Source organism: Garra rufa, chromosome 6 (assembly GCF_049309525.1).
Source record: "Garra rufa chromosome 6, GarRuf1.0, whole genome shotgun sequence".
Lineage (NCBI taxonomy): Eukaryota > Metazoa > Chordata > Actinopteri > Cypriniformes > Cyprinidae > Garra > Garra rufa.
In genome coordinates this window covers 10,927,350-10,945,608 of record NC_133366.1, presented here as the reverse complement: position 1 = coordinate 10,945,608, position 18,259 = coordinate 10,927,350, and the positions used below count along the sequence as shown (strand labels likewise).

At 36.9% G+C, this 18,259-nt stretch overlaps 2 protein-coding genes across 2 annotated transcripts; both read left to right on the top strand.

The window, feature by feature from the left end:
* Window positions 1-206: 206 nt before the first annotated feature.
* LOC141336828 (E3 ISG15--protein ligase HERC5-like) lies at window positions 207-8,264 on the top strand. Its single transcript, XM_073842557.1, has 23 exons — window positions 207-420; window positions 603-717; window positions 804-880; window positions 965-1,186; window positions 1,327-1,418; window positions 1,572-1,702; window positions 1,833-1,960; window positions 2,048-2,118; window positions 2,192-2,316; window positions 2,481-2,540; window positions 2,623-2,728; window positions 2,812-3,001; window positions 3,086-3,249; window positions 3,550-3,640; window positions 5,659-5,738; window positions 5,827-5,931; window positions 6,102-6,245; window positions 6,930-7,096; window positions 7,189-7,249; window positions 7,347-7,417; window positions 7,507-7,690; window positions 7,785-7,887; window positions 8,053-8,264. The coding sequence occupies exons 1-23, from the start codon at window positions 207-209 to the stop codon at window positions 8,262-8,264; spliced, it is 2,913 nt and encodes a 970-aa protein (XP_073698658.1).
* A 1,709-nt stretch (window positions 8,265-9,973) lies between these two features.
* Window positions 9,974-18,055, top strand: herc56.1 (HECT and RLD domain containing E3 ubiquitin protein ligase 56.1). Its single transcript, XM_073842466.1, has 24 exons — window positions 9,974-10,329; window positions 10,484-10,598; window positions 10,679-10,755; window positions 10,854-11,075; window positions 11,193-11,284; window positions 11,374-11,504; window positions 11,629-11,756; window positions 11,862-11,932; window positions 12,028-12,137; window positions 12,329-12,388; window positions 12,493-12,598; window positions 12,681-12,870; window positions 12,951-13,114; window positions 13,211-13,285; window positions 13,896-13,991; window positions 14,065-14,148; window positions 14,238-14,339; window positions 14,480-14,620; window positions 15,794-15,960; window positions 16,120-16,177; window positions 16,788-16,858; window positions 16,979-17,162; window positions 17,257-17,359; window positions 17,551-18,055. Exons 1-24 carry the CDS (start codon window positions 10,116-10,118, stop codon window positions 17,760-17,762), a joined length of 2,973 nt encoding a protein of 990 aa, XP_073698567.1. The 5' UTR covers window positions 9,974-10,115; the 3' UTR covers window positions 17,763-18,055.
* The last annotated feature ends 204 nt before the right edge of the window (window positions 18,056-18,259 follow it).

The following is an 18,259-nucleotide window of genomic DNA, read 5'->3' as shown; positions in this document are numbered from 1 at the left end:
GATGCACCAACCCTGGGTTGAAAAAAGTAACAGCATTTTTAAAGTAGCTACTTTAATTTTTTTCTGACTCATTGTGGATTTTTATCACTGATACTTTCGTTTCGTGTGAGCTCTCGTTTTCGATTCATATTTAATGAGAGCGTGTTCTTCAGTCCAGGAAGAGAAACCCTGCTGGAGTCTGATCGTCTCATCCATCAGCCGTGATCATGTTGTGTTATTGGGGAGCTCAGGTCAAAGAGGGCTTCGGGCTGGTGAAGCCTGACAAAGTCAAACATGGCAATTCTGGTTTACGATCCATGTGTCCGAAAACAGCAGTTCAGGACATGTCAGCTGGAAGAAGTTTTATTGGATTCATCCGGGATGGGAAGGTCTCGGTCCTGAGATTGCGCAGTGGAGACAGTGATCATGATGGAAAGCTAAGTATGATTTGTTTCATTCATTAAGTTTACATAAATATACTTAACAGAAAGTCTTGAATGTGTTTTTATATATATGCTTGAGCTATACTGTGGTCTAATTAATGGAATTAAAGAACTATTTAATTGTAAGGTCTATTTTTATTTCTATAGTCTGAACTGATGAAAACATTTTATATACTGCAGAGCAACTACAGTTAAATAATGACAGAATCAGACGAATTGTCTGTGGAGCAGATGGTGCGGTTCTACTTTCTGATTCAGGAAAAGTTCTCATTATGGACAAATCTATTGTTTGCAAGTATGTTGGTGCAGGCATAACAATATAGCCTACATGACCATAAATGATAGCAAATATATATCTGACAGATTTTCTTGTCTCTGCAGGCATCTCAAAGGTCTGGATAACAGGCAGGTGATTCAGATTACATGTGGAGACCATCATTCAATGGCACTAACTAAGGGTATTCACAACCATTTTATCTTAGACCTGCCATTTTATTTAATCTTTTGAGATGATATGATTGACAAATTGATTGATTTTTCAGATGGTCAGTTGTTGGTATGGGGTGAGAACTCTCATGGTCAGCTGGGATTGAGGAAAGATCATCCCGGTTCTCCGTCTGCTCAACATGTTGAGAGTCTGAGTGGGATCCCAGTGGCTCAGATCAGCGCTGGAGGAGACCACAGCTTTGTGTTGTCTCTCTCTGGAGTCGTGTTTGGATGGGGAAAGAACTCTGCCGGACAGCTGGGCCTTGGAGACACTGCAGGTCTTCTTGTTTTAACATTGTAAAAGCTAAATCAGTAACAGTATGAAAGTACACGTGAATGTACTAAATTTGTGTCAAATCTATATCAAAGCATGATTATGGATTTGGAAGTGATGAATTTACTGTTTTTTCCACCACAGACAGACACGTCCCAACGGTTGTAAATAGTCTGGGCCAGAAGAAAACTGTGTCCATCTCATGTGGAGGAGAACACACTGCCACTTTATCAAAGGTTGAGTATACATTTTTATTTGTATATTATTATATTTTTGTATTATGGTATATATCAAGCTATAGGAAATATAAAATGTATAAAAGACTGTCCTTGTATTGCTAGACAGCCTAATATCTAAAACAGATGCTGATGTCATTATTGTATTACTAGGGTGGCACAGTATTCACATTTGGATCAGGAGGTTCTGGTCAGCTTGGGCACAACTCATTTAAAGATGAACATTATCCGCGGGTGGTTGCTGAACTGTGGGGATCTGAAGTGTCACAGGTCAGATGTGGGAGGTAAAGATGGTTCATAAGCAATCAGTTTTCAGAGAAATAGTACAGATTTCTTTCTAATTCTTCACATGATTAATATGTGAGATCTATGAGTTCAGCTCAGTAATTCAGTATTTGCTTCTTTCTTTCAAAGACGTCACACACTCGTATCAGTCGCATCGTCAAAGCTGATCTACTCATTTGGATGTGGGATACAAGGGCAGCTGGGAAACGGAGAAATGATCAAGCAGTCTGTGCCTTTTCCTGTGGATCTGCCATCTGGTAATTAAATCCTCTTTAAGCAACAGGTTGTTTTGTATGAATATGTTCATGATGTTTTGAACTGAACTAAATATTTGTTGCACACAGAAAATAATCATGAATATACACTTGAGAAACTCATTGCTGGGAAGAATCATTCATTTGCCTTATTTTTCAAAGTAAGACATTTTTCATTCACAAGCAGTATTTAACTGTTAGTGCACAGAGTACTTATTACTTACTGTTTTGTAGGAACTTGGGAATGAGTTACAACAGCCCAAAAACAATCTGAGCAGAGAGATTTTGACATTAAATGACAGAATGATTGATTGCTGGGTGTCCAAAAGTGATGCAAATTCATGGAAAGCCATCAAGAAGTGAGTGACTCATTTTTATACACAATGCTTCCACTCTGACATTATTTTTCATGCTGTTGTTAAAGTTTTGGTAAAGGTCCATGGCACTTTTGAAATGGTCTTTTTAATGTCTTTTTAAAATAAAAAGGTAAGCATGAATTTTAAAATGATTTTGTCGTTTACAGGGAAATAAACACAGTATTTTCCTCTACTGCCTCTCTGAATGGAAGTTTTCTCAAAACAAGGTAGCTCATAGGTAATTACCTCTCCTTTTGAGCCTAAAATGAGTTCCAACATAGATTTTAAAGTAAATGTCTGTTTTTGTAGTAGTGATGACCATTATCAGACTTCTGAGGAGCATTGTGGGTTGAATTTTGCTCTGGTTAAAACATCCTTTGCAACGTTATCAGAGAATAAAAGCGTGATATCAGAGGTAATGGTGAATCCTACATTTATATAAATAAAATGTTTATTACATTTTAAACAATTGGGTTTAGGGATTTTTTTGTACCTCAGGTAGCAAAGGTGGTTCAAGAGACACTGTTGCCTTCTCTGAATCCAAATCCAACTGGTGTGGAAGCTCTGAGAGTTTATCTTCTCCTCCCTGAGTTAATCAGACATCTCCAGGAAGAACAAAGAACTGAACTCACTGAAGCTCTGGCCTCCAAAATCCTTCAGCTAAATCCTGATGCTTACAAGGTTTTAGGTAAAGCTGGACAACCTTTTTGTCATTCTTGTATTTGTTGATGTATTATTATTTATTGTTTTGTCTTTTTTGTTATATTCTCAGAAATGTACTGCTCCAAACTCCCCGATGATTCTCTCAAAAACGTGGTGAACTTATTTCAAAATGAATCTGCTATGTTACTTGACAAGATTGCCTTTGGAGGTATAGACTGGGAGATACCAAGGCGCTTGCAGAAATTTGTGCAGATCCTTCATATGATCTATAAGGTGCCTTTGTTACACATTATATTATTATAAAAGACAAAATATATTTTTCATTTTGCATAAAATCAGCTTTAAGAGAAAGCAAGTTAACGGCAGTAACTATAAAATACAAGCTAAAACCAAACTTTTAATTTCATTTTGTGAGTTTATTAGCTTTCACTTGTATAATGAAATACAATATTTTTACATTGTAAGAATGCAATAAAAGCTTGCTGTCTACTAATATACACACCATAAAAAAAAACATCTTATTATCTTATTATAGTTTCATAAAAGAAATACACTTGTGTTTCTATTGTGAAGGTCTGCTGCAGTACCAACAGAAGCATCACAAAGAGTGATTTCTTGATCCATGAGATCAATCATGTACTACTTATGGTAAGAACCAAAAATGGTAAAATTCTTACTTTTGGTTGAAGGGACAGTTCTCTCAAAAATTTAAATTCTCGTAGCTTCATAAAATTACAGTTGAACCACTGATTCTTGGTACCTTTCTGGACCTAACATGGTAGGACCCTTGCTGTTTATAGAGGATTAGAGGATTACACCCCTCACATTTCAGCAGCAATTTCAGTATATCTTCTCAAGGGACAATACTATAAAAAATAAAACTTGGATATATTTTAGAGTAGTCAATATGCAGCTTGTATAGCAGTATAGATTTATTGTCTCCTGACAATTACTCAACACACAGCCATTATTGTCAAAATAGCTGGCAACAAAGTGAGGTGAGTACACCCTAAGTGAACTTGTCCAAAGTGTCAATATATTGTGTTAGCACCATTGTTATCTGGCACTGCCTTAATCATCCTGGGCATGGAATTGACCAGAGCTGCACAGGTTGTTGCTGGGATCCTCTTCCACTCCTCACGGAGCTGCTGGACATTAGACACATGGTGCTTCTCCACCTTCTGCTTGAGGATGCCCCACAGGTGCTTAATAGGGTTCAGGTCTGGAGACATACTTGGCCACCCCATCACCTTCACCTTCAGCTTCCTCATCAAGGCAGTTGTCATCTTTGTGGTGTGTTTGGGATCGTTATCATGTTGAAACACTGCCGTTCGGCCTAGTTTCTGGAGGGAAGGCATCAAGTTCTGCTTCAGAATGTACAGTTCATAATGGAATACATGTTTCCCTCAATGAACTGTAGCTCCCCAGTACCAGCAGCACTCATGCAGCCCCAGACCATGATGCTACCATTACCGTGCTTGACTGCAGGCAAGACACAATATTCTTGGTACTCCTCACCAGGGCATCGCCACACATGCTGGACACCATCTGAGCCAAACAAGTTTATCTTATAGTCTCATCAGACCACAGGACATGGTTCCAGTAATTCATGCTTTTGGACTGGTTGTCTTCAGCAAACTGTTTGCGGGCTTTCTTGTGAGCCAGCTTCAGATGAGCCTTCCTTCTGGGACGATGCCCATGCAAACCGACTTGTTGTAGTGTGCAGTGTATGGTCTGAGCACTGACAAGCTTACCTACTACTTCTACAATCTTTAAAGCAATGCTGGCAGCACTCGTTTTTTGAAGCCAGGTTCTGTACGTGATGGACAGAACGAGTGCACAACTTCGTTGATCGATGCTTGCAAGGCCTGTTCCGATTGGAACCCATCATCGAAAACCTCTGTATGACCCTGACGACTGTAGTGTAACTCAGTTTCAGGGTGTTACTGAACCTCTAAAAGTCTTGGCCATTTTTGTGGAGAGCAACAATTCTAATTCTCAAATCCTCAGAGAGTTATTTGCCATGAGATGCCATGAACATCCACTGGTCAGTATAAGAGAATTGTACTTAAAGCACCTAATTTTAACTGCTCTAATACAAGATTCACAACTCTGTATGGTCTTGTCAAGCAGACAAAAACATAAACAAGATAAATAGTATGTGGCTTTGCATAACTGCTGTTATCACTCACTTTTTTTGCCAGCTATTTTGTAAATGGCTGTGACAATAATGGCTGTATGTTAAGTTATTGTTAGAGGACAGTAAATCTATACTGCTATACAAGCTGCACATTGACTACTCTAAAATATATATTCAAGTTTCATTTCTATAGTATTTTTCCTTGAGAAGATATACTAAAAAGGTTGCCAAATTGTGAGGGGTGTACTTACTTTTGTGAGATACTGTATGTAGCCATCTCCAACAATCCAATCCAACAAGCTCACAATGAAAATGTTTGAAGAAAGATAAAATACCTGAGATTTGTTTTCCCTGCATTGACAGCTGCATGCCACAAATGAAGATCTGAAGTATTACTGGTCGGCTGATTTTGGTTTATATATGAAATTTAAACACTACTATGATGTGAGTACCAAAAATATTTGGCTGCTATCTAATATATATGTATATATATGTATGTATATATATAGCTGTTTTTTTTTTATTTCTTCTATTACAGACAGCAGTAAACAATATGAAATCATATCCACACATGTTTAACCTGGAGGCCAAATGTAGGTTTTTGAAAGACAAAGAATGGGAGGTAATTCATCAACCTGAAATTGTCCTTAAAATTACTTTTATGTCTATGTTCTTTGTGCTCACATAACTTTGAAATGTCTTTGTTACAGGGAACTTTCAAGCTAACTGTGAGACGCACAGCGCTGCTGGAGGATTGTTATCATCAGCTGACAAGAGCCGATCCCTCAGAAGATCTCAGAAGACACTGGCTGTTGGTAAGGCGAGAAATTGTAGGAATTCACATACACTGAATTTATGTGAAGTTTTGATTCAAAAACATTGAGTACGCTATACTAAAATATTTTTTTTACTAGACCAAGACAGCAGCAGACAAACAGAGTTATGAGATACAGTGTGAGTAAATTCCCTTGGTCATTTAACACAGGTGCTTTACAAGGAGGATGTGAGCAAAATAACAGATGTGAACAAGAGGGACTTCTTTATCAACGTGTTCGAAGAGCTTTGTGCACCAGACTCTCAGCTGCTCATGTACAATGACAACAACACTATGGGCTGGTTCCCCACAAAGGTAAGACAAAGACTTTTTTAATTCAGTCATTTTGCTACACTTCTGCTCACCACGTCTGCATTTATTTGATCTAAAGTACAGCAAAATCAGTACAATTATGAAATAAGTTTACTGTTTAAAGAATATATTTTAAAATGTAATTTATTCCTGTGATTTCAAAGCTGAATTTTTAGCATCATTACTCCAGTCACATGATCCTTCAGAAATCATTCTAATATTCTGATTCACTGCTCAAAAAACATTTATTATTATGATGTATTTTTGTAGATTAGATAAATGCTGATCATCAGATCTTTCTATTCATCAAATAATCCTGGAAAAGTGTTCTCATACTGATAATAAGAAGAAAATTGTTTCTTAAACAGCAAATCAGCATATTAGAATGATTTCTGAAGGATCATGTGACACTGAAGACTGGAGTTTCGATCATAGGAATGAATTACATTTTAAAATATATTCAAATGGAAACATTTTTGGAAATAGTAAAAATATTCCTCAATATTATTGCTTTTGCTTTACTTTGGATCAAATAAATGCAGGCTTGGTGAGCAGAAGAGACTTCTTTAAAAAACATACTGTTAAAAAACTTTAACAGTATGTGTAGTAATGACATTTCGTTAAGGCCTCTTTTAATGTGATATACACTGTATTTTCATTTTGGCCTTACTTACTATTCCACACCAGCTCAGCGTGGAGAAGGAGAAGTACTTCCTGTTTGGGATTTTGTGTGGCTTAGCCTTCAACAACAACTCTGTAGTGCATCTGCCTTTTCCTTTAGCCTTGTTCAAGAAACTTCTCAATGCCAAACCATCTCTAGAAGACTTGATTGAGTTTAGTCCAGTTCTTGGCAAGTGAGTGTTCTTAAATCAATGTTATAAGACCAACATGAGTTAGAATAGCTTATTGGCAGTACTATAATGAGTGTTGAACACAATGTTCTTAGGAGTTTGCAGTACATCCTGGACTACAGCGATGACGTTGAGGAAATGGACATGAACTTTACGGTTTGTTTGGTTCCCATGTTCTCATGCTCCATAGATAATAAGGTTAAAATAAAAGAAATAACACAATTATTCAATTTTTTTTATCTTTCTACATAAGGTCACATGGGATAATTCAGAAATCGAACTGGATCCAGCTGAGCCAGGAAAAATGGTCACCAATTATAACAGGTCAGGATTTTTTCTAAAGAGCATGATATTTAAAACATTTCTTAATGTTAAACATTTTTTTGTTTTTCTATTTTTAATTTCTGCTACAGAACTGAATTTGTGGACAAGTATGTGGATTATATCCTGAATAAATCAGTGGAGGAAGCGTTTGAAGAATTCAAGAGAGGCTTCTTCAAAGCATGTGACAAATGCATAGTGGAGATGTTTGAACCAGAGGAGCTGAGAGGAGTGCTGGTGGGCAATGAAGAATATGACTGGGACATACTCAAACAGGTCCATGATAGCACATATCTCAAACAGAAATGTCATATGCTCTTCACATTGTGAACCAGTAATATTGACTACATATATCTCTTTCAATCAACAGAACACCACATATGAAGGATCATTTAATGCTGAGCATCCAACCATCATCTCATTCTGGGAGGTGTTTGATGAACTGACACCAAATGAGAAAAAGGCCTTTCTGTGTAAGTTCACAAGTTACTGAATGGTGCCATGATTTAAGAAATGAAATCAATTTTTTTACTTTCCATCCACTCTAGCTGCTTCTACAATTTTGAGGTAGTGACTTTGTATGACTAAACATATTTAAAGTGCTGTCTAATAAATCTTTCCCTGTTTCTTTTCTTAAGTGTTCTTGACAGGGTTCGAGAAAGTGCCTATTCAGGGTATGAGTGCGGTGAAGATGAGAGTGAGACCCCTGTTCAGGTTTACTCAGGACCATTTACCAGAGGCCCTCACCTGCCATGCTCTGCTAGACCTTCCTGCTTATCAAAACAAGGAAATGCTAAAGGCTAAACTAATTGCAGCCATCAACCACAAGAGGGGGTTCTGGGAAGAATGAGGCGGATTTTGGAGTTCTGGGCTCACCTGTAGTCACAGATCTATCCTTGATACTTGATATTCCTAGGCAGTGAAAATGACTTTCCTGTTTCTTAAAGGGTTAGTTCACCCAAAAATGAAAATTAGCCCATTATTTACTCACCCTCAAGGCATCCTAGGTGTATGTGACTTGCTTCTTTCAGTTGAATGCAATCTGAGTTATATTAAAAATCGTTATGGCTCCTCCAAGCTTTATAACAGCAATGTTTCTCTTCATCAGTCCAAAACAAGTCCAGTAAAGTGCATCAATCCATAATATAAAGTGCCTCACATGGCTTTGTCTGGATGACGCAGAATACAGCATAGAGTCTCACAAAAAACATTTTGTTTACAGGAAGCAAAGTTTCCTTACTTTAACAAAGGAAATCCAGTCCTTTTGGCTTATATCGAAATCCTCTGACATTTATTTTTTTACAAATCCTTGTTTTGAACTTCTAATTCGTGACCATTGTTTTGTTTACCTCTCTCCACTGCACATCCATGTTCGTCACTTCAAAGCTAACGTCCTACGTCATCCACCCAGAGCAGCTTCTGTGTACAACTTTTAGCTTAATCTAGAGAAATATGGATATTTTTCTTACAAAACTGCATCGATTCGCTACAGGAGGCCTTTATTCACCCCCCGGAGCCATGTGAGGCACTTTTTATTATGGATGGATGCACTTTATTGGACTAATTTTGGACTGATGAAGAGAAACACCTGCCTATTGCCGTGATAAAGCTTGGAGCACCAGAACAATTTTTAAATAACTCCAATTGCATTTGTCTGAAAGAAAAAAAGGTTTTGATGCTGGTTTAAGCTGGTCCTTTGCTGGTTTATGCTGGTCCTTAGTTGACTTATGCTGGTCCTTAGTTGACTTATGCTGGTCCTTTGCTGGTTTATGCTGGTCCTTTTGCTGGTTTATGCTAGTCCTTGACCAGAACATGACCAGCATAAACCAGCAAAGGACCAGCATAAACCAGCTAAGGACCAGCTTAAACCAGCATCAAAACAGTGGTGAAGGTTGAAACACTGGGTTTGTTGTAACAACTTTGTTGTTCAGCAATCAATTCCTGCTTTAATGTGTGGAAATACTGTATTTCTTTGATGTGTTTGATTAAAAATAAATGTCTTAAAATTATATTGTATAATGATATTTATTGTGGGTTGTGACACAGCGACCTGTCCTGCTGAAAAAACCACTGGGATGCTGGTTTTAGCTGGTTTATGCTGGCCCTTTGCTGGTTTATGCTGGTCCTTAGCTGGGAAAAGGTTCCTCGGTGAAATCGCGTTTAATTAATTAATTTAACAAATTAGGCGTTTCAAATACTTCTAAAAGCTGGGTAAAACTTTTAAATAGTCGACCCTCCTGAAAGTCATTTTAGAACTGCAAAACTCATTTACTTTTTGTGTGTGACAACTTGTGTAGTTTTTGTGTGTGACAACTTGCCCCGCGGGTCTTCTCTATATGTAAACAATACATGACCACGTCGTCACTCAGTTTCAGCACGTCAGTTGGCTGCACAAAATAATATTATGAAATAAACAAAACACTGTGGGGGATTTCGATAGATGTTGCTTTCGTTTTCCCATTATCATGCATTCTATCTCCGACTCCGACGATAAACACGGAAGAATGACAACAAACGTAGCCTACTTTCGTTTCGTGGGAAATCGCTTAATAGTTAACAGGGCTCGATGATTTTCAAAACAGTCAGCAGTTTCGCTCTCGTTTTCTGTTTATATATACTGTATAACGAGAGTGTGTTTTTCAGTCCGGGGATGAAGAGAGACACTGCTGGAGTCTGAAGTTCCTATCCATCAGCTGTGATCATGTTGTGTTATTGGGGAGCGCATGTCAGAGAGGGCTTCGGGCTGGTGAAGCCTGACCAAGTCAAACATGGCAATTTTGGAATACGGTCCGTGTCTCCGAAAACGGCAGTTCAGGACATGTCAGCTGGAAGGAGTTTTGCTGGATTCATACGGGATGGGAAAGTCTCGGTCCTGAGATTGCGCAGTGAAGACTATGATCATGATGGAAAACTAAGTATGCTCTCATAAATTTGAAGACCTCATTGAAAGAATGAGTGCAATTAGTTATAATAATATAAGCGTCTGTTTGTTTATTTATAGTCTGAACAGGAGTTGCAAATGTATTATTACTATTATTATTATTATGCAAAATATTTTATTTACTGCAGAGCACCCACCGCTAAAGAAGGACAAAATCAGATGGATTGTCTGTGGAGGAGCTGGCGCAGTTCTTCTTTCTGATTCAGGAAAAGTTCTCATTATGGACAAACCTACTTTGTGCGAGTATGTTTATGTAGGCATAACAGTTTAAATAACCTTAAATGATAAAAGCAGATATTTGACAGATTTTCTTGTCCCTTCAGGCCTCTCAAAGGTCTAAATAACAGGCAGGTGATTCAAATCGCATGTGGAGACCATCATTCAATGGCGCTAACTAAGAGTATTAACAACTATTCCATCTATTGCTTTTGACATCTTATAATTGATATGAACTGATTGCTATTGGAGTGTAGATATTCAGAGCTGTTGTTGTTTCAGATGGTCAGTTGTTGGTATGGGGTGAGAACTCTCATGGTCAGCTGGGATTGAGGAAAGATCATCCCGGCTCTCCGTCTGCTCAACATGTTGAGAGTCTGAGTGGGATCCCAGTGGCTCAGATCAGTGCTGGAGGAGACCACAGCTTTGTGTTGTCTCTCTCTGGAGTCGTGTTTGGATGGGGAAAGAACTCTGCTGGACAGCTGGGCCTTGGAGACACTGCAGGTCTTCTTGTTTCATCATGTAAAAACTAAATCAGAAATAGTATGGAAGTAATGTAAATGTACAAAATTTGTGTCAAATATATAGCAAAGCTAATTAGAAGTGATTCTTTGACCACAGAAAGACATGTCCCAACGGTTGTAAATAGCCTGCAACAGAAGAAAACTGTGTCAATCTCATGTGGAGGGGAACACACAGCTACTTTGTCAAAGGTATTGTTTTGTAATATATTATATATCCATATTATAATACCATATTTAGCATAAAACAAACTGGACAGAAAGTGTAATAAATGTTTCAGGGTGGTGCAGTATTCACATTTGGATCAGGGGGTTCTGGTCAACTTGGGCACAACTCATTTGAAGATGAACATTATCCGCGGGTGGTTGCTGAACTGTGGGGATCTAAAGTGTCACAGGTCACATGTGGGAGGTAAAGATGGTTCATAAGCTTTATCAGCATCTCAGAGCAATAGTAGAGGTTTCTTTATAATTCTTCACATGTTTAATGTACGAGTTCAGCTCAGTAATTAGGCATTTGATTCTTTCTTTCAAAGACGTCACACACTCGTATCAGTCGCATCGTCAAAGCTGATCTACTCATTTGGATGTGGGGTACAAGGGCAGCTGGGAAATGGAGAAATGATCAAGCAGTCTGTGCCTTTTCCTGTGGATCTGCCAACTGGTAATTATAAATAATCCTTTAACAGTAGGTTCTGTTTTTATGAATAGATTTTACTCAGGATGTTGCTCAGAACTCTGAACTAAACTAGGTTTTTGTTAAACACAGAATGCAATGATGGATATACGATTGAAAAAGTAATTGCTGGGGAGAATAATTCCTTTGCCTTGTTTTTCAAGGTACAGTAAAACGGGCAGTTTTCATTCACAAATTGTTCAAATGAAATTCAATTATTGCTGCAGTGTGATTACTTATGTGTTTGTGGGTATTGTAGGAATCTGGGAATGAGTCTGAACCTAATCCAAGCAGAGAGATTTTGACATTAGATGACAGAATGGTTGACCGATGGCTGTCTGAAAGTGAAGCATGGAGAGTGGGAAAGAAGTGAGTGCTTTACTTTAAATATAGTTCTTACATTCAGATATAAAGGCTCCTGGCACCGTGTGTCCATGAAAGTCTTTTTTTTAACATAAACTAATCAAGACATTTGTGCCAAAGAGATAATGAAAACTAGGCACAGTAATAACATCAATAAACTAAAAAATATTTCTTAAAGTAATATTTGTTGTTTACAGAGACATAAACAGAGTGTTCTCCTCTGCTGCCTCTCTGAATGGAAGTTTTCTCAAAACGAGGTAAATATCCTAATAAGAGTTAGAAAGTCTGATCTAGTAATTCTTCCTTTTGTGCCTAAAATGAGTTCCAATGCAGATATTAATGTAAATGTCTGTCTTTGTAGTTGTGACAAACATTATCAGACGTCTGAAGAACATTGTGGTTTGGATTTCAATCTGGTTAAAACATCCTTTGCAAAGTTATCAAAGAATGAAAGGTCAATATCAGAGGTAATTACAAAATCCAACATTTATATAAAAAAATGTTAATCACATTTTAAACAATAAGATTTAGGGTTTATTTGTACCTCAGGTAGTGAAAGTGGTTCAAGAGACACTGTTGCCATCTCTGAATGAAAATCAAACTGGTGTGGAATCGCTGAGAGTTTATCTTCTCCTCCCTGAGCTCATCAGACGTCTCCAGAAACAACAACGAACTGAACTCACTGAAGAACTGGCCTTCAAAATCCTTCAGCTGAATTCTGATGCTCGCAAGGTTTTGGGTAAAGCTGGAACCTTTTTCAGCCTTTGTGTTGTCTTTGTTGTATTTGTCTAAGTATTTTTATGTTTTGTTGTATTTCAGAGACGTACTGGTCCAAACTCCCTGATGATTGGCTCAAATGTCTGGTAAAGTTATTTCGCAAAGCATCTGCTAATTTAATTGGCAGGATTGCTGTTGACAATATAAACTCGGACATAACAACACGCCTGCCAAAATTTGTGCAGATCCTTCAGACAATCTATCAGGTGCCTTTATTATACTATATATATATATATATTGGATATAAAGTAAGTTAAGTTATATTTCATCATTTTATATGCATTTGTGTCTTTGTTGTGAAGGTCTGCTGCAGTGCCAACAGAAACATCACAAAGAGTAATTTCATCATAAATGAGATCAATGACCTACTAGATGTGGTGAGAACCAAAAGATTATGTATATGGGCTTTCATGTATAACTTTGTGATAGAAAAGTTATTCAAAACACACACTACACAAAAACATATGTGACCCTGGACCACAAAAGCAGTCATTAGGTTCCTTTTAAAAAGCTAAATAAATAAGCTTTCCATTGATGTATGGTTGTTAGGATAGGACAATATTTGGACAAATCTGAGGGTGACAAAAAACTTTGAGAAAATCACCTTTAAAGTTGTCCAAATTAAGTTCTTAGCAAAGCATTTTACTAATCAAAAAATGTGTATATATAGTTATAGTTTAAGGTAGGAAATTTACTAAATATCTTCAATGAACATGATCTTTATCTAAAATTCTAATAATTTTTTGCATAAAAGAAAAATCGATCATTTGGACCCATACAATGTATTGTTGGCTATATACTTGTGCGACTTACGACTGGTTTTGTGGTCCAGTGTCACATATTAGAAAACACATTTATATTAGATTTAAGTCAACCATAGCTACTGCTAATATTTTCAGTATAAATATACTATTCAAATATTAATTCCAACTGTTTTTAGAAGAAAATCAATAAAACTAGAGAATTTTGTTTTCCCCAAATCAACAGCTGCAAACCATCAATGAAGATGTAAATAACAAATGGGAGTGGTTTAACCTGACTGGAAAAATCAATGCACTGATAGCCCAGCAAAACTACTATTATGTGAGTACTAAAGATGTTTGACTATGTCTGATATGATATGTATCCAAATTTCATGATGCTTACTTTTTTTTAGGCAATCTTAAAAAGTCTAATATCCTTTCCATGCATCTTTAACCTGGAGGCCAAGTGTAGCTATATGAAGAACAGAATATGGCAGGTAATTTTGCTTTGGCCTCTAAAAAATCTTTCTGAAAATTTTCGGTTAATTGATTTTTTTAATCAAAGAATGAAATGCTTTAATTGCAGGGTAGTTTTGAGATGGCTCTGAGACGCACATCGCTGCTGGAGGACAGTTTCTCTCTGCTGAGAACTGCCAAGCAGGAACATCTCAGAGAACTTTTTCTGTCGGTAAGGAAAGAGAACAATGTGAAGCATCAATTCAGTAGCATACAGGGTATTCTCTGTGTACTTTTTATTTTCAAACCAAGACAGGAACAGTTACGAGCTGAGCTGCAATATGAATGAATTCTTTTGGTTATCTAACACAGGTGTTTTACACAGAGGATATGAGAAAAACGGATGTCAACAAGAGGGACTTTTTTCACAATGTGTTTAAGGAGCTTTGTGCACCAGAGTCTCAGATGTTTATGTACAATGATAACCAAACTATGAGCTGGTTCCCAACAAAGGTAAGTCAAAGTGTTTTTTTTTTACTATGTCATGCTATGTAGTGGAAAGGTTAAATGTAGTAAAAGGGATAGTTCACCCAAATTGAAAATTTAGTCATAAATTACCCTCATGACATTTCAAACCTGTGTCACAAGCTGGGCTTGAACCCGGGTCTCTGGTGTGGTGGTTGAGGATGCTACCACAGAGCCACAGGAGTGATGTTGGACCCAAACGAAACACTCGAGGCAGTATTCCAGGAAACGAAAATTTATTTAAAAAAAAAAAAAAAAAGTCTTTGCAAGAATAGTACAACAAAAGTTCTTCTCGGGCCGGGGTATAAACAAGAGTCAAAACAAAGAAAAACTCACAAGAGAAAAATAAAGACTCCACGAGGGGAGAAAACAAAATCAGAGAACAATAGTAACTCAGGATACCTTACTTGGGACAACTTGGAAGGCAATAGCCAGACAGGGCTGGAAACACAGGGCAGGGACTCAAAAACCGAGTGAGAAAGCAGGGGAAAATAGTCAGCTTAAATACTCTAGAGGAAACAAGGCACAGGTGATCTGGATAGCACTAACAAGGACCCACAAAGAAGAACTAAGGCAGTGGGGAACATAGGGGACCTCTAGAGGCATGGAGACAAACTACAAGAGGGCAGGATGCTGACAACCTGTAAGACCTTTGTTCATTTTTGGAACGCAAATTAAGATATTTTGATAAAATCCGAGAGCTTTCTGACTCTGCATAAACAGCAACGCAACTACTATGTTCAAGGCCCAGAAAGATAGAAAGTCCATAAAGTCCATCGTTAAAGTAGTCCATTCTCATAGTTTTATAAAATTAAGGTTGAACACTATTTTAACAATGTCCTTACAATTCTTCTGGGTCTTGAATGTGGTAGTTGCAATTAGTGACACAGTTTTCAGTTTTGGGTGAACCAACCCTTTAAGTGAGGTTAAATACGTAAGGGGCCAACAATATAAGAAGTCGACAGTGGAATGAGGAAATTTTATTTTATTTTTGAAAAAAACTTGTGAAACATGGGCTAAACAGTCAAATACATCAGTCTAGAGTGTTTACACAGAATGGAAAAATGCTTACTATGAGAATGGGCCCTAAGATACCTAATGCTGCTTTTGTGTTTTCCTTTTTTTTCTCTTTGGCGTAAACCACTTATTATTCCACACCAGCTCCGCGTGGAGAAAGAGAAGTACTTCCTGTTTGGGATTCTGTGTGGTTTGGCCTTCAACAACAACTCTGTAGTGAATCTGCATTTTCCTTTAGCCTTGTTCAAGAAACTTCTCAATGTCAAACCATCTTTAGAAGACTTGATCGAGTTGGATCCAGGTCTTGGCACGTGAGTGTTTTTACAGTGATTGATATTCTGATTCTCTTGGTATATTTTTTGTATAATAACTGCTAAAATGTATGTCCCATGCTCTGTCTATCTCTATCTGCTACTGTCACATATCAAGAAACATTGTTTAATGAATCTGAAATATGATGTTCTCTTTAGTTTGCGGTGCATCCAGGACTACAGTGAAGGAATTGAGAATTTGAATTTTTACTTCACGGTTAGTATGTTTGATTCTCATGTCATTTGCATAAAACACGCTAAAACCATTTTCATATATGTGACCCTGGACCACAAAACCAGTCTTAAGTAGCACGGGTATATTTGTAGCAATAGCAAACAATACATTGTTTGGGTCAAAATAACCAATTTTTCTTTTATGCCAAAAACATTAGGATATTATGTAAAGATCATGTTCCATGAAGATATTTGGTAGATTTCCTACCATAAATATATCAAAACTTTTTTTGATTAGTAATATGCATTACTAAGAACTTCATTTGGACAACTTTAAAGATGATTTTCTCAATATTTTGATTCCAGATTTTCATATCTCAAACTAATATTGTTCTAACACATCCATACGTCAATAGAAAGCTTACTCATTTAGCTCAATTTAAAAAAAGACACTTATGACTGTTTTGTGGTCCAGGGTCATATATGCACTTTAAAGTTTTTTCTTCTTTTTTTAATATATATATAACTTATTAGTATATTTGACAAGAAAGTAATCAGAAAAATAAAGTTTAGTTTGGACATAGATTTGATGGTTAGTGAATGAGACGAAGAGATTATTTCTTGAAAAATTATATTTTATTTTTATACATAAGATTGCATGGGATGGATCCGTAGTCGAACTGGATCCAGCTGAGCCAGGAAAAAAGGTCACCAGTTATAACAGGTAAGGGCTTTTGTTTGGTATGCAGAGATACCAATAAAACTGCCACTAGAACATTGTGCGGGGTTTTGTTTTAGTTTTTTGCTTAATTGTAATCTAGGACATGCTTAATTTCTGCTACAGAACAGAATTTGTGGACAAGTACGTGGATTATATCCTGAATAAATCAGTGGAGGAAGTGTTTGAAGAATTCAAGAGAGGCTTCTTCAAAGCATGTGACAAATGCATAGTGGAGATGTTTGAACCAGAGGAGCTGAGAGGAGTGCTGGTGGGCAATGAAGAATATGACTGGGACATACTCAAACAGGTCCATGATAGCACATATCTCAAACAGAAATGTCATATGCTCTTCACATTGTGAACAAGTAATATTGACTACATATATCTCTTTCAATCAACAGAACACCACATATGAAGGATCATTTAATGCTGAGCATCCAACCATCATCTCATTCTGGGAGGTGTTTGATGAACTGACACCAAATGAGAAAAAGGCCTTTCTGTGTAAGTTCACTAGTTACTGAATGGTGCTGTGATTGTGTCTAATTACTAAAAAAGATCTAATTTAAGAAATCATACTTAATTGTTTAGTTGTTGCATCTACTCTGGCTGCTCCTACAGTTTGACTTTGTACTGTATGCCAAAACACACCCAGAGTGCTTTCAAATGTGTCTTTCTCCATTTCCTTTTTTTAGTGTTCTTGACAGGATTCGAGAAAGTGCCCATTCTGGGTATGAGTGCGGTGAAGATGAGAGTGAGACCCCTGTTCAGCTTCACTCAGGACCATCTTCCACAGGCCCTCACCTGCCATGCTCTGCTAGACCTTCCCATTTATCAGAACAAGGAAACACTGAAGGCTAAACTAATTGAAGCCATCAACCACAAGAGGGGGTTCTGGGAAGAATGAGGCGGATGCTGGAGTTCACTAAGATAAAAAGTTTGATACTTGATCTTCCATGGCAGTAAAAGGGAGTGCTTTGCAATATGGGTTTGTCGTAGCATCACTACTTTAGAAAGTGCTTTAATGTGTGAAAAAATCGGGAACATTTTAAGATTACATTCAAGTTTACATTTTATATTTTTAACATATATATACACTACCAAAAAAGATGGAAGAGGTTAATTTTCTAAATGCTGTAATTTCTGCGATGTGTTGTATTTATGAACTTAATTTAAAATAAATTTCTTAATATTAAAATATTGACATTTTATATTTATTTATTATTATATTCAGATATATTTATTATTATGTTATTTATATTATATTTTTCAAGGCAAGATTAAATGATGAAAAAGTTTAAATAAAAAAGTTATCTTTTTCAATGTAGAAATGCGGATTTGTGCCAATTAGTTTAGGATATTAAGTAAAGATCATGTTCCATGAAGATATTTAGAAAATTTCCT

Coding starts and splice junctions, on each gene's coding strand:
- LOC141336828 (XM_073842557.1), top strand. CDS start 207: ATGTTGTGTTATTGGGGAGCTCAGGTCAAAGAGGGCTTCGGGCTGGTG. Junction 1,187..1,326: donor GGGCCTTGGAGACACTGCAG/GTCTTCTTGTTT, acceptor TTTCCACCACAG/ACAGACACGTCCCAACGGTT. Junction 7,250..7,346: donor AAATGGACATGAACTTTACG/GTTTGTTTGGTT, acceptor TTTCTACATAAG/GTCACATGGGATAATTCAGA.
- herc56.1 (XM_073842466.1), top strand. CDS start 10,116: ATGTTGTGTTATTGGGGAGCGCATGTCAGAGAGGGCTTCGGGCTGGTG. Junction 11,285..11,373: donor ACACAGCTACTTTGTCAAAG/GTATTGTTTTGT, acceptor TAAATGTTTCAG/GGTGGTGCAGTATTCACATT. Junction 17,163..17,256: donor ACTGGGACATACTCAAACAG/GTCCATGATAGC, acceptor TTCAATCAACAG/AACACCACATATGAAGGATC.